At 41.1% G+C, this 16,680-nt stretch overlaps 1 protein-coding gene across 1 annotated transcript in view; it reads left to right on the top strand.

The window, feature by feature from the left end:
• Window positions 1-16,341, top strand: part of LOC150075153 (uncharacterized) — a 130,177-nt gene extending 113,836 nt beyond the window's left edge. The window contains exons 12-13 of the mRNA XM_090388381.1: window positions 1,422-1,595; window positions 16,255-16,341. Coding sequence (XP_090244507.1) covers window positions 1,422-1,595; window positions 16,255-16,341 — 261 coding nt within the window. The remainder of the gene's footprint in view (window positions 1-1,421; window positions 1,596-16,254) is intronic.
• The last annotated feature ends 339 nt before the right edge of the window (window positions 16,342-16,680 follow it).

The following is a 16,680-nucleotide window of genomic DNA, read 5'->3' as shown; positions in this document are numbered from 1 at the left end:
CCTCATTTTAAGAAGGATGTAGAGCTGTTGGAATGAGTACAGAGAAGGACAACAAGATTAGTGAATGAAACGGAGGATTGCTCTTACGAAGAAAGGCTTAAGTTTTGCAAATTGCAGTGTCTGGAGACTAGGCCCCTGCGAGGTGATCTGATTGAGTTGTATAATGGTTTGAGCATGCTCAATGCTGATGGGATTCTTCCTCTTGCTCAGAATAATCACCTGAGAGGGCATAAATTCAAATTGAGGAAAGACAGTTGCAGGATAGATGCGCAGAAGTTTGTCTTTAGCCAATGGGTGGTTGATTGCTGGAACAAACTTCCATCTGTTGTTGTAGAAGTTGATAGCTTAAAGAGATTCAAACAGAACTAGACAAACATTTGGAGTGAATGGATGGGTGAAATGAGAAGGGTCTATGTTTGTTTGTTTTTTTTTTTTGGCTGATGCTATATAAGCTTGCTTTCTTGCATCATGTGCCCTGCTAATGTCAAATTCAAGCTATAATTGGGGAGATTAAGGTCCTAAGAGATATCAAGGTTCAGTTTCTATTATTTTGATTGGAAAATGTATACATTTTTATATGTCACCTTCATGCACACAAGATGTTAAGCTTTTACATTGTCCATGATTAAAAAACTGCCATCCCAATTTTTTTTTTTTTTCGGAAGGCTATGATTTGATATTTGATTTTACATTTCTTTACACTAGACTTAAGATAAAATTCTAATAACACAGAAAATGATAAAATTTTTATCATTTAGTTTTGTTTTAAGTTGATGTTTATATAAATGATAATTTATAGAAGAATAAGAGAAATTTACCTCAATATGATACATAGAACATTTCCATATGATACTCTCCAGAAATTTTAATGAATCAAAGATTAATGCAAAATGATTACAGTAAAAAATAAATTAAAGTTAAATTTAAATTTTGAAAACCCATTTTACCTTCCTTAGGAAGAAAAATCGGAAAAGGAAGGAAAATCAGTTTTAAAACTTTACATTTAATTTTAATTGATTTTTTATTTAATTTTTTTAAATTGTTTTTTGAATTTTAGTTAATTTTTGAATTGTGTTCAATTGATTTTTTACTGTATTCATTTTGCGTTAATCTTTGATTCATTTTAATTTCGGAGATTATCATACAGAAGTGTTTTATGTATCATATTTAGGTAAATTTCTCTTATTCTTCTACAAATAATGATATCAACATATTGATATCAACATTTAATTTCTGGAGATTATCATAAAGAAGTGTTCTATGTATCATATTGAGATAAATTTCTCTTATTCTTCTACAAATATTGATATCAACATAGAACGTATTGAGCTCCATAGCTCTGTTATATACAATAAAAGATAATTAAAAGTAACAATTTAATTATACAATTTTAATATCTTCAAATATTTAATGAATTTTAGGTTGATCCATCTGCAAACTATTTAGTGTTGTACTTTGTTTTGATGGACCGCATACATGTTAAAAGTTCACTTCCAACTCCTGACAGAGGGGACACTCTAACTGAGGCTGTCAAAAAAATTAATGCATCGGTAAATGAGGGTAGCTTTTATGTGCAGGTATCAAAAAAATCTGAGGTAAGACATCAGAATAAATTGAAATATTAGTTACTGTGAGATCTTTAAATTTAATTAGAATAGACACATGTGGGAAAATATTGAACAAGCTGCATGAAAAATTCTATACTTTTCCTTATGAATATGCAATCAATTAAAATTTACTAGCAGAATTATATATGAATTTTACTGAAATTATTAATATAATTAAGTCTATATTCCATTTGGTTTTAGTTTCTCCAAAGTAAGATGATTTTCGCTCCATGGTCTTCTTTTCACAGAAGATGTTTTTTGTTTGTTTTTTTGTAGCCCTTCTATAAATTTTTTAAACCTTCGACATGGATTTAAAAAATATGTGAAATTTTTCCACAGTATTCAACTAAAGGTGTTCCATTTTTAATACATAACTTTTCCATAGATATTTCCTCTCACAGTTCATCTCCAAATTCACTGAACTCTTCCTCTATTTTATTCTTTGAAGAAAAATTCCTTCATATATATTTCCAGAAAATTACAATCTAGGAAATTAAAGAACAGTGTCAACAAGTTTCTAGTTTCTCAACCCTCAATACATCCACTATACTATAGATTTTGACATGCTTTGTGTTTGTGGTTGGTTTCCATGAAAAAATGGCAGTTAGAACTGAATACACTTTGAAACATAATGCTATCAATTATTTTGAATTTACATTATCAAAGTGTTCTTGAAGTATTATCAGCACAATAACTAGTTATTGTGCTGATAATAAAAAAATAAAAAATAAAAATTTTGTTCCCTGTCCCATAAATAAACATTATAATTTTACAGTGAATAAATAAATAATGAAATACTGCAAAATGTATGTTGTACTCACTTATTTTTCAGTATTTAAAAGTTAAAGCAATAAAAAAATATGTATATTATATTATTTTTAAATCCTACAGTTTGGCACCCCTTGTTTTGATGCACCGGGGTGCCCTGCTTTCTCTGTGTGACCTGTTCTGGTTTTTATCATCATCATGAAAATCTTTAAAATATTTAAGCAGTGATATACTTAAGGGAGGGTTTTTGGTGTTAAAGCCACCCATAATAGATATTTGACTCCATTTAAAAGTTTGCATATTATGATCAGATTGGTTCTTTATTTGAAATGGCAGTATATTTTTATGATATTAAATTTTTATCACAAAAAAAATGCATTTACTTTTTTTTCCATGGGAAAAGTAATTGAAAATGGAAAAGGAGAGGACAAGAGTTCAATTTATATTTTTAATTTTCAAAAGCAACTGAATCGATTTTATTTTTTTACCCCATTTATAATGTAAAGCAGTCATATGAACACTCTTCTAATTTGATACATTATATTTGGGCAGTGGATCATTGATGGCCTGTCTGCATCACTCTGTGTGCTTCAATTTTAATCGTAGACTTCATAATGCATATTTTTTGACACCTGAAAAACTAATATTCGTAGAATTTGTATTCTTCTTAAAATTTGTGCATATTACCAAGTAACTCTTTAAAAGGTGAATGCTCCATTCTGTAAACCTTATCAGCTGATATATTTACTGCAGAGTATACACTAAGTGATAAATTTGACATATATTCCCATCATGTTTGAGGGGTCCCAAGCACGTTTGAGGACAAGAGTTTCCTGTGCGGACGTGCCTTTCTGCCGCTCTTGGAACAGAGAAGTTTTTTCTGATTTATTTTCTGCTTTATTAGTTTAAATTGACATATTAACTTATTTCTAGAGTAGCTTTATATTCCTATTTACGGTACTTAAAGTTAAAGTAACTTAGATAGAGATTTGTAGGTATTACTTAGTATCGGAAAGGGTATCAAATCCACGTGTTTACCGTTCATAAACAGCCGCCATTGTTACGTGAAAATTAATCAGTAAAATCTATTAATCTTGTTGAACTTCATTGGCAATTAAATTGTACTTTTAACTATACATATAACCACTTAGGTTACGGAACATAAATAATTAGTAAAAATAAATAATTAATACATAACTTGATACGGAAGTTATATAAAGGAATTTTTCGTAGATAACACTCGTTACTGAAACGCGATACAGCATATCCGGAATTCGATAGCATTAGCTTTGTTTAGTATAGTGCATAATATAATATTGTCAATTAATCAGTAGATCTATTAATCTTGTTAAACTTCATTGTCAATTAAATTGTACTTTTAACTATATATATATATATATATATATATAACGACTTAGAGTACAAACGTAACAAATAATTAATACATACTTGATACGGAAGTTATATAAAGGGAACTCGTAGATAACACTCGATACTGAAAAATAAATATAGCGTTATAACTGTGTTAAGATACAAGTTTAAGGTTTTAATTTTGTTCTGAAATTGTAATTTTATTGACATTTAAATCGAAATCATGACTCTGACCAGAGCAGCAAAGCAAAAGGCTCAAGCTAATGGGAGTGCTGTGACTCAGGGGAGAACTGAGGGGGGGCAGTTGCCCTCTGAATCACAGCCTTTTAAGATGCACTGTTTGCTTGATGTTTGCGGAGCAATCGGGTACGGGACATGATACTGCCATGGGGGATGTCTTTGTGTGTGCACGATGCAAGGAGTGCAAGGAAATTAGGCGACAACTCGGCGTTGTTATGGGCCTATATGAGACCTTGAAGCACAGGGTGGATGCCCTCGAAGGAAATAAATTGAGGGGCCCATCAAGCTCTCAGCTGCCCACATCAACGCCAGAGCTTGCACTTGGTCATCTTGCAACACAGAGGCAGCCCCCAAGGTAGAATGCGCTGGTCCCACAGGAACTAGTAGTTGTTGGTGACTCTACTGTCAGGGAAACGGGGAACATGCTTTGTAAAAAGGATAGGTGGAACAGGACCAGGGTATGTCTGCCAGGGGCAAAGGTTGATGACGTTGTAGAGCAGATATCATCTTTTAAGGGCACAAAAGGTGATATAGTTGTACACGTTGGCACTAATGATATTAAGAGTAGGAGACCAGCGGAATTACTTAACAAGTACAGGTCACTGTTGAAAAAAAGCCGTGAAGTAGGGTTGAATTTGAAAGTGTCTGCAATTCTGCCCAGACACGATAGGAGGGAGTATATGATGAGAGCCTTGTCGATCAATTCGGCCCTGGAAACATTGTGCAAGGCTCAAGGGGTAGAATTTTTTTCAGCCTGGTCTGTACTTGTTAACAGGAGAGATTGCTTCTACAGGGATGGGATACACTTAAATAGAAAGGGTGCAAGAATATTTGCTGATGCTATCGAGGCAGTGTTAGGTGGGTCGGAAAACTGCTAGCTTGGGGGGAGACAAAGACTAATGGATTAGCAGTAGCCACTGGCAGAGGTGAAAGAGATTCTTGCACTGCTTCTATTGGAATGAGCAGAAGCCTGAAAAACAAGATGCAGGATATTTCAGAGACTGCTGGAAGTCATTGCGGTACAAGTAAACACATGGGTTGTGTTAGGGTAGCTAAGAATAGAAACAGGTGCATGTATACTTGCGTGTACACCAATGCTAGGAGTTTAGTAAATAAATTTGATGAATTTGAGGTATTGCTCAAAACATCAAAGGCAGATATTGTTGGGATATCAGAGACGTGGTGTCACACAGATATAAGGAATGCAAAACTGGAATTTGGGGAGTACAATGTGTATAGAAAGGATAGACAGGACAGGAGGGGAGGAGGGGTTATGCTATTAGTTAAAAAACACACAAAATCCAAGGAAGTGAAGCCAGTCGACATTGATGGACAGGGCAGTGTCGAGTCAGTTTGGTGTGACATAAGCATAGGTAAATCAAAATTGAGAGTAGGAGTGTGCTATAGGCCTAATGACTCTGATGAGTATAATAAGAAACTGTACAGGGAAATAGTGGGCCAGTAAATCAGAGAGTCTTATAATGGGGGATTTTAATTTCCCAGATATTGACTGGAATTTGTGGGTTGGTCACTCACACACTAGCAAGGCTTTTGTGGATTTATTGGATGATTGTTTTCTACACCAGCATGTTTGGGAGGCAACTAGAGAGAGTAATACTCTTGATCTGATTATCAGTAGTGATTCTTCATGCATTAGGAATCTGCAGATAAAGGAACCACTGGGTGGCAGTGATCACAGTGTGCTGAAGTGGGATTTACTCAAGGAGGTAACTACCATCAGAGGTAAAGGGAAGGGTTTTTGCTTTCGTAAAGGCGACTATGATGGTCTGAGACAGTATTTAAATTCTATACAGTGGGACCAACTGATGATGTTACCAACAGCAAATTCAAAATGGGAAGCATTCAAGGAACTAATCTTGGAAGCTACCAGGCTTTACATACCAACCAAGAAATATTGTTCAAGGTTCAGGCCTAAATGGTTGTCAGATGAACTAATGAGACATATGGCAGAGAAGAAAAATGCATGGGATACATACAAATTAATGGGTGACATGGAAGCCTATGATAGATATAAGTTGGTCTGTAACCAAGTCACAAAGGAGATTAGGCAGGCAAAGGCAGATTATGAGAAATCCTTGGTAAAGGATACAAAGAAAAACAGAAAAGAGTTCTTTACCTATTTAAACTCAAGAAGGAAAGGGATGAATCAGATTGGTCCACTGGATGTTGATGGATCAACAGTTGAGGATCCAGCTCAGGTGGCTAACAATCTAAACGAGATTTTGCATCTACATTCACACATGAGGAGTTATTCAGGAAGGGGAATGTCGTAGGTGAAGTAAACATCGGCAGTGAGCTAGATGATTTTCTAATAACTGAGAGGAAAGTGGAGGAGAAATTGTTGAGGATAAACATAAAAAAGGCACCCGGGGTGGATGGGATCTATCCAGTTATATTAAAGGAGGCAGCAAAGGAAGTAAGCAAACCCCTAGCCATAATTAGGAGAGCTTCTTTGGACTCAGGGGAGGTACCCATGGACTGGAGATGTGCAAATGTAACCCCAATTCCAAAAGGAGGATCAAAGGCTGACACAAGTAATTATAGACCTGTTAGTTTAACTTCGGTTCCAGGAAAATTAATGGAGGCACTGGTTAAAGAAGCACTGCAGGATTATCTGGACAAGAATTCAGTTATAGCTCAGACACAGCATGGTTTTGTTAAGGGCAGGTCTTGTCTGACCAATTTGATTGGATACTATGATGTAGTCACAAAAGAACTGGATGCAGGGAATAACTTTGATATTATATATTTGGATCTTAGAAAGGCTTTTGATACTGTTGCGCATGGAAGACTGCTGCACAAATTGGAGAAGTGTGGCATTGGAGGCAAATTGCTGTTATGGATAAAGGGATGGTTGAGTGGCAGAAGACAGAGAGTGGTAATCAATGGACACTGCTCAACGTGGACTAATGTTATTAGTGGAGTTCCTCAGGGTTCAGTGTTGGGTCCATTGTTGTTTTCTGTATTTATAAATGATATTGACGATGGTGTATCAGGCTTAATGTCCAAGTTTGCAGACGATACCAAGGTTGGCAGGGTTGTTAAGGACACTACTGATACTATGCTGCTGCAACAGGATCTGGAAAGGTTGAGCAGATGGGCTGAGAGGTGGCAAATGAAGTTTAACATTGACAAATGTAAAGTACTACATATGGGAAACAGTAACCCCAGATCAACGTATCAACTCTGTGGTACTACGCTGACAGTGGTAGAGAATGAAAAGGACCTGGAGGTAATTGTGCAGGCAGATATGAAGTTCTCTGAGCAGTGCAGACGAGCTGCAAGAGTAGCTCATGGTGTCTTGTCAATGATATACAGGAATTTTTCTAGCAGGGACAGGGATGTGATTATTCCCATGTATAAGGCATTGGTCAGGCCACACCTTGAGTACTGTATACAGGTCTGGAGGCCTCATTTCAAGAAGGATGTAGAGCTGCTGGAACGAGTACAGAGAAGGGCAACAAGATTAGTGAATGGAACAAAGGGTTGCTCTTATGAAGAAAGGCTTAAGTTTTGCAAATTACAGAGCCTGGAGACTAGGCATCGGCGAGGTGATCTGATAGAGGTGTATAAGGCTTTGAATGGCTTGAGCATGCTCAATGTCGATGGGATTCTTCCTCTTGCTCAGAATAATCACCTGAGAGGGCATAAATTCAAATTGAGGAAGGACGGATGTCGGATAGATGTGCGGAAATTTGCCTTTAGCCAGCGGGCAGTTGGTTTGTGGAATAGACTCCCATCGCTTGTTGTTGAAGTTGATAGCCTAAACAAATTTAAGGCTCAGCTGGATAGGTATTTCAAACGAACGGAGGGGTGAAATGGGAGTAGTGGTTGTTTTTTTTTTTTTTTTTTGGCTGATGCTGAATAAGCTTGCTTTCTTGCACCATATGCCTCTACTAATGCTAATGCTAATCATCCAAAGAATTAATCTCTCCAGCAGGGACAGCATTATGTGCAGCATACTAGGCAGCTATTTAAAGCAGGTAGTCAGAGAGAGAGAGAGAGAGCATGTATGCATGCATATATACACACACACACACACTGACCGGGCTAGGTGGGTAAAGTGCCTTCCTGGAAACCAAAGGTTGCCGGTTCGAATCCCACCTCGGGCTTGGACCAGAGTAGAAAATGCAAAAACCTTGGGAGGTGCAATATGGCCACAGAAGCCGATGCGCCAACAACTAACAAAAAAACACACACACACACACACACACACACACACACACACATGCAATTCATAGAGAGAATTGGTTAAAAATGTAAAAAAGCCACATTCAGTCGAGGTCAAAATGTGGCCTGTCTTGAACTTGTTTTAAACATTTTTGAAAAGTTCAAATGTGATCAGTCAAAAGGGTGAATATAAGACCATGCTCAAAGTAGGTGACTTTGAGCATAATATGAAAGTTACTGCCAGATATTTTTCATACATGTCAGTGCAAGTATCAAGAACACTGCTACCTGCTATGGTAGTCATGCTCAACAGTGTCTAAAATGTACTGAGACTAGTTCAACAACCAGAGAACATCCAACCAATGACAGTGCTATGGTCAGAGACAGCTTGTCTATGTGAGAAGCCAATGTAGGATGAAAATAATAATAGTTGAGTATATCAGAATGCACATTGCTTTGGACCTTGTCACAGATATAGTGTATCAGCAGACAACCTTAACTGGGTTCTACTCATGTCAGATAAATCTAAACAGCTAGAGGGACAATGATATGGGACCACCGATACAAGACATTTGAGGAGTGGAAAAAGATTGCTAGCCCAATGAATCCCAGTTCCAGTTGTTCTATGCTGGTGGCAGGCTAAGGGTACAGTGACAGCAGCGAGAATAAATGGACCCATTATGTCAGGTGTCAGGTCCCAATCATGGCTGCCTTCTTGGTAACATGTGCTGCAAATCACTCTGTGCATATTGATAGTTTTAATCAGTTAAAAATAGTTTCAGCTTTTGGATTTGTGCCATACAAGGGTTACTAAGGAAGAAGAGCTCAATGGTGAGATCAGTTTTTCGTTTTTCTGGGCTGCTTTCATGCATTTCAACTCATTTGTATCCAACGCTAGTAACAATGTGTCTGCCCACCTTGGTGGCATTGTTCTAGAATTGGAGAGTGTGGCAAACACATATTTCTGTTGCTACCACGGTTGAACTGCACTATTGACTGGGGAGGGTGACCCCCTGTGTGAGTACAATCATAGCTGTAGGTCACTTGTTGCTTAAGCTTCCCTTTAGTGAGCGCTACTTAGTTGCACTCTACGCCTCTGGCAGTAATTGCCCTCCCACGATCACCTGCTTCTCCCTATTACACTCAAATGAGAAAACAAAAACTTAAAAGACATTACTGAATGTCATGTGCCTCTGCGTTATGATGAATATAGTTTCTCTTGTGACAAGGAATTCGTCGGCGACACATTCGCAGTGTGCCGGGATACTGGATGTGAACTGCTGTTTTTGGCCCCACGGTTTCGGCAGGAATTAGAATTGTGCCACCACCACAAAGAAATCGAATGTCCATCTGAAGGCACTTTTGGAAATATTATCAAACATAAATTAATAGACCACAGCATGGGCTATTTCCGACCACGTGGTTCGATGCTCCCACCTGTGTAACTTCGGACTACGACAGCGTCCCAATATCTTTGGATGGTTTTTTGTGAACAATTTCGGTGCAGTCATGATTTTCGCAATCCCCCCCCCCCTCTTCTGTCATAGACTTACCATGGACAGACAGTACCTTCTCTCCTGCTTACCTTACTCACAAACTGTTTTCACCATCGTCTTCTGCGACTGCAAAAACCCCAGAAGATAGTAGCCCAGTCTCTCTAAGGTCACATAAACCTCTGGGCACTTCCCCTCCCCCACGTGACCTGTGGGGTCAGACCAAATTAATGCAGATAGACTGCTACTCTGCCCCTAATTACCACACAAACTTGTGTGACCCATCAATCGACAACGTTTTCAAGCTTCTGTGCGGATCTGCAAGAGATATCCAATTATCCAGACTGTTTCTCATTTATCCAAACAAAACCATAACTTGCCAGAACTGGCACATGGACACAAGGAAACCTCACCTGCCGAACCAACCACAGTGATGAATGATGATCTGACCATCCTGGATGCCCAGGAAGGCCCAGAGGGTGTGAAATTAGTGTCAACCACCAAAAGAAAGTACACAAAACTTACAGTACCAAAGTCAGAAATAGAGACCCACAGCCAGGGTGACCTGCGAGACCCACAGGACACAACCATCATACAAAAGGACCTGGATGAGACCAGACAACAGGACCTCCCACTGGATCCGACCATACCAGAGGGCACTGTCCTCAAGAAAGCAATACAACTCAAGACCAAGCTGGAAGACCTGTTCAAAAACCAGTCTAACCGGGTAACCACAAACCTACGGGCACAGATTGTTACACTATGGAACAAAACCAATCTTAAATATGAGTAAGCAATTTCGAAGCTCGACGCCTACCTTGACGGAGGAGCAAGACACCAAACTGACTGTGGAGCAAATCAAATGCTACAGTGTGCTCCCACCTTTGCAGAGACACTAAGGAATACAAGCAAACAAAACCAACCAGTGCCAACAACCGTAACCAAAAGGAAAACACTTCTTCCTACACCACATCTGGTTCTCTTGAAACTTGCAACCCCCGACGTCCCTCAGACCAGTGAGCAAATTAAGGAGACTGTGATTGCCAAACTAACCAGCGAATTTAAGACGACAAAAATAAAATCTATCAGAAAGACCAGAAACACTGGTGTAATTATTGAAACCGAGAATGAAGCAGATGCAACAAAGATTCTAAAGAACACCACAATCCCAACTCTAGGCCTTCTAGCTGAACCCCCCCAAAGAGGAAAGGCCCATCAATAACTATTTTTGATATCGCTAAAGATATTGACCGAGCAACCATCAGGGAGGAGCTATACCAGAGAAATCTCCAACAAGCACTCCCAGAAGAAGACCCTGCCAACCATGTCATTCCAAAATTCCAAACAAAATCGCATATGGGAAGCTCAACAAACTTGGTTGTGGACCTGTCCTCCCCACTCCCCAAGCCTGCAAACTATACAACATCAAAATAGTCTTTATAAACTGGGGCCACCACCACAAGGAATGTGGCTGTACCCAAGTGTTTCAGATGCTGCCACTCTGGCCATACTACTCACACACTGTGTGCAGACCTTGCCAACCTGTGGCCACTGTGCAGGCATGGGCCACAACTACAACTCCTGCCCCAACAAGACAGATGCTCCAACTTGTGCCAATTGTAAGACCCAAAAACTACCTGCCGACCATTTGATCAGAGACAATAAATGCCCGGTGTACATTAGAGCCAAGAGTGCACAACAAACAAGAATAAATTATGGGGACTCTACCCAAAAACTATAACTCAACTATAGTGAAATTTGCACAACACAATGCTCAAAGGGCCCATCGCAGTTGCAGCCCAGCTGAGAAAAAAGGCAGAAGAGGAAAACCTGGACATTCTCTTCCTCCAAGAGCCATACTTGCATAGTCAAGTGGTGAGTGGATACCCACTCAACTACAAAGTGGTACAGCACAACCCTTGAGTGGCTCCGATCGTCTGCAATCCTGACCTCACGGTGACTAAGATCTCACATCTGTGCAACAAATGGGCTGCCTGTGCCCATATTACCTCCCCACTGGGGGACTTTTATGCAATATCATTATACTGTAGACCAGGTGAAGATATCCTCCTGGCGGTAAACTACCTGCAGAACGTCCTACATGAAATTCCTAATGCTAAAATCATCATCTGTGCCGATGTCAATTGTAGATCACTGGCATGGCACAGATCCAGAAATGGACAACGCCTTGAAGAATTCCTTACCAACAACAGCCTCACAATTCTTAACCAACCAAACAATGCATCCACCTTCTCAAGCTCTCTTTGGGAAGCCACCATCGATGTCAGTCTGGCCACTCGCTCCATTGCCAACCACCTATCCTCAGAGAAGATTGGACCCATCAGACCACAGAATTATCACCTTCCAGTTACATCATGCTCTCACCCATCAACCTATACCTAAGCTCACCCTGTACAGATTTTCAGTGAAAACAGCCAACTGGGAACTTTTCAGAGAGAAGCTGACTGAGGCTGCACGGACCTTTGACCACACAGGTTTCACACCAGACCAACAACAATTATTACAGAAGCTGCAACCGCTGTGATCCGATGAAAGAGACCATCCTCTGGGGCCGATCTGTGGTGGTGCCCGGAACTCCAAAGACTCAGACACGAAGTCAATGCATGCTGCAAGAACTTCCAGCATGTATGCCGCTCCTGGCCGGCAGCTGAAGTGGAAATTCTAAAACAGCGTTATCGTGACATCAGGAAAGAATATACTGCTCTTATAAGAAAAAAGAAGAAACAGTCTTGGGAGAACCTGGTCTCCACTGTTGGAAATACTGACCCTTGGGGAGTTGTATACAAAATAACAACCAATAAACTACCCAGAGGGGAGGTGATACCAGCCATCAAAACACCCATGGGCACCTACACCAAGACGTGGCATGAATCAATAAATGGAATTCGGGATGTTACCCTTCTTCCTCAAATGGTTCCTAACTCTCCAGAACAGTTCCAGCTCTGCGAGGAGAACAACAAATACAAACCCACTCTCCAGGAGCCTCCTTTCACTCATGCAGAACTCCTTCTGGCAGTGACCAAATTGCGAAACAGGAAAACGTCTGGAGGGGACTACCTTGAACCTGAGATTATCAAAAAGGCAGTGGAATATATCCCGGACCTCATCTTAAATTTATTTAATCACTGCCTCTCTACAGGCCACTTTCCTCATAACTGGAGATGCAAAAGTCAGACTCGTACTGAAAAACCCAATCAAGCCACAAGACCTCTCTGAGTCATATATATGTAATCAGCAAGCTCTTTGAGAACCTTCTCTATAATGCTTCTGCAGGCCTCTCCTCCCCAAACCAGTTTGGCTTCCGGAGGGGGGCGCTCTGCGGTTGACACTCTTGAATGCATAACAGATGCAACCCAAAACTGCAACAAAAAATATTTTCTCGTCATTTCCATTGACATTGCCGGGGCATTTGACTCACTTTGGTGGCCAAGCGTCCTCGGCAGACTCAGGGAGGAAAATATCCCGGGCAATCTATATGACTGCATACAAACCTATCTCTCTGACAGAATGGTCACTGTAACTATTCCCTGCTGCCAAGTCACCCCGACCTGTTCATCTGGGGGGGGGGTGCCCGCAGGGCTCTGTACTGGGGCCACCTTCAATATTGTAGAATCACCACTATGCCACTGTGGTGAGGAGCAAACCTGGAAGCATTTGGAACCTTATTCCTGGACAGTTTCCTGGGCCTGGACCTTGATAGAATAGATACCCAATCATATGCAGATGATCTTGTCCTCATGCTACAGGCCGAAAGCAGAGCCCAAATGGAAGCTACTGCAAATCGGGCCATTGACAGACTACAGAAATGGGTTAGTCTCAATCACCTGAGAATTTCCTCAACCAAAACTTCCTTGATACTCCTGAAAGATTCTCTCAACATAGCAGGCTATCGCAAATCAAGATACAGGATACCACAATAAAACTAGCAACAGAACTGAAGCATCTCAGACTTACCCTTGACAAGAACTTATCTTTCACCCCACATCTTGTACATCTGCAGAAAAAAATTAAGAGGTACTCAGCATTTATTGCCAGAGTTACTCAGAAGAATTGGGGCCTAAAGAAGAGAACACTCTCCCTCTTTTATAAAGCCATATTTATCCCAGCCCTCTCATATGCCGCAGGAGTCTGGTTTAAAAAAGCCACCACGGCAGTCAATAGGAGAAAATTAGAGACTATACAGTGCTCCATCCTACTAACTATCTCAAGGGAATGCTGTACTGTGAGCTTGCTAGCACGCACTTCAGGTCCTGGTGAGCTGTCTCCCCCTAGATCTGGAAATCATCCATTGCGGCCTATTCTACCACCTTTCAGAGGAAAGAACAGTGACTTGTATTGGTTTCACCACCAACCCAATCAATAACACTGTAACAGAGAAGAAATGCCTTACAACCTTCCTTGGAAAAATCTGGCAATCCAGATGGACGGACTCAACTAAGGGCGCCGTGACCCGGAAATTTATCCCTGACATTCTGCAAGTCTACCCACGTCAACCACCCTGGTTCTCACCTGGCCTCTACACCACTTTTCTACTCACAGGGCATGGATCTTTCAATGCAAAATTAGCCACCTTCAATATTGTAGAATCACCACTATGCCACTGTGGTGAGGAGCAAACCTGGAAGCATTTAATGCACGATTGCCCTTTCTACAAAGATCACCATTGCCATCTCATCACGAATATCCATTTCAACCCAAAGGATCAGGAGTACCTCATACTGCTGGAGGAAGATCATTACTGGGCTCTTTCACAATTTGCCCAAGAGATGTTTACCAGACTAAGGACCCTACCACGACTACCCTAGAGCCTAATGTTTAACCTGGAAAAAAGCAGACACAAGACAAACCACTGGTTACCCACTAGCGAATTTCGAACACCACCAACTCGCAGGACTGAAAACACTGCACATAACCACTCTCACTAATTACTATAAAATGACTAAAAGAAGAAACACAACAAGAACAAGAAGAACTGTACTAGAAGACAACATCCCAAACTTAGACCTGCATCTCAAGCATAAAAAAAAAAAAAACTGGACTGGACCATGAATGACAGTGCAGCTGCACTGCTCAATGCCAGTATTGGCAATCTGAACCGGACTCTCTTGCCTGGTTCTCCTTTTAACTCCCCTTCCCTTGGTAGGGGGGGAGGAGACTGTCCCATCTCACTGATTTTCTGGGGTCGCCTTCTCTATCGTCCCCATATTGCTATCTCTTCCCCCCAGCCTTCAGTCTCCCCACCCACTCTATCTGTGTGCCAGCGAACACCCTATACTTCCAAATTTAACTACACCCAAATTGCTTCGTCTACAAAACTTTCGGCCCTTCAAATTCTAGCACTGTCCCTGCCACCATCATCACTCCATATGTGTGTGTGTGTGTGTGTGTGTGTGTGTGTGTGTGTGTGTGTGTGTGCGGTTTTTTTTTTTTTTTAGGTCCTAGCCACTGAAATCTCAGGAAATTAGGTGGCAGGATCTGCCAGAGTACTTACTTAAAATACTGGTGTACCTGGTCTGCCTCCACGGGGCGAAGTGTGGGCAACGTCGGGCCTCAGTAAGGGTCTGGTGGCTAAATGGCCAGAGGAACAACAATACACAACATTACACGTAAACAGTACCCATATACTTTTAAATCTCTGGCCTTTACAGTGTTCTGTATCACAAGACAATGTATACCATGCGGAGATGGGGGAAACCCCCTGGTGCCATTTGACCCTAAACACACTTCACTTTATTTATGCCAGGTGTCAGCACTATAGGCTGGTGGTGGAAGTACGGTAGTGTGGAGGGGTGTTTTTTGTGGCTCCCTGACATCAGGTCCCCTGTACCAATGAACAGTGTCTGATTTCCAAAGGCTGTTTGAACATTGTTGTTGACCAGGCACATTCCTTCATGCCCACAGTTTATCCATCTGGTAATTGTTACTTCCAGCAGCATAATGCAGAATGCCACAAGGCACAGATTGTTCAGGAATGATTTCAGGAGCATGAGCAGAAGATTTCAGGAGTTCAATCATTGGATCTCAACCTGATTGAGCATCTGTGGTATTAGGCAGAGTGAGCTGTTTGCAGAAAAGATTTGAATTGTACAGCCTGAAGTAATTATAAGGTATAAGGTATGTTCGTGTCAGACGGCATCTGGGATTTCTCCCATCTCCACGTGTGTTCGCTGTATCGAGGACAGTACACTGTCAAACCAGAGACTTGAACATGTGTGGGCCATGTCTGTGCAGTGTGATGTGTTGTGCTATTGTTTGGCCAGCTTATTGGCCGCCAGGCCCCTAATGGAGCCCAATGTTGCCCATACCTCGCCACATGGAGGCTAGCCAGGTGTGTCCAGTATTACAAGTTGCTCTGGCAGGCCCTGCCACCTAGTTTCCTGGGATTGCAGTGGCTAGGGCGTATAAAAAAAAAAAATTTTCACACATTTGACGTAAATGCTTAATGAGATTTCTGTTAGGAAATCACTGGTTTGGGGTTGAACTAGAGAAATGTTTTAAAAGGCCTAATAGGTCGGGCAAAATTTTGATGTTTTTAAATTTAGATGTGTGAGGCTATACACTAGATGAAAGATAATAGTCAGAGGGAGGAGAGGCTGAAAACTGAGGGGGTAGAAGTAGAAGAGGTCGATAGAAGAGATGACCCCTGTTAGGTAATGTGGCATGCCCATGCCACATCAGAGAGAAGTTTGGATGGCAGGTGGGGGGGTGCCAAAAAGTTACCTCCCCCAGCCAGTGACAGGGGTTGGAAGAAGGCTGGGCTAGGTATCCAGTTGTTGTTGTTGTTATTTCATTTTTTAGGAGCATTAGCAACTAAGGCCATATTGCTCCAGGGATATGCGGTGGTCATTCCCTGACCTTTCCGCATCCTCCGTATTTGGTGGTCACGGGCTGAAACCCTGGTCTAATCAAGAAGCGTGTGCTATGCACTGCTGCTCCTGCCCACCTGGCTACGGAGGCACCTGTAGATGTCCAGCCTGGGTCACCATATG

Source organism: Mastigoproctus giganteus, chromosome 14, assembly GCF_048544385.1.
Source record: "Mastigoproctus giganteus isolate SK-2022 chromosome 14, ASM4854438v1, whole genome shotgun sequence".
NCBI classification, from domain to species: Eukaryota; Metazoa; Arthropoda; class Arachnida; order Uropygi; family Thelyphonidae; genus Mastigoproctus; species Mastigoproctus giganteus.
This window is presented reverse-complemented; position numbering and strand designations above follow the sequence as displayed.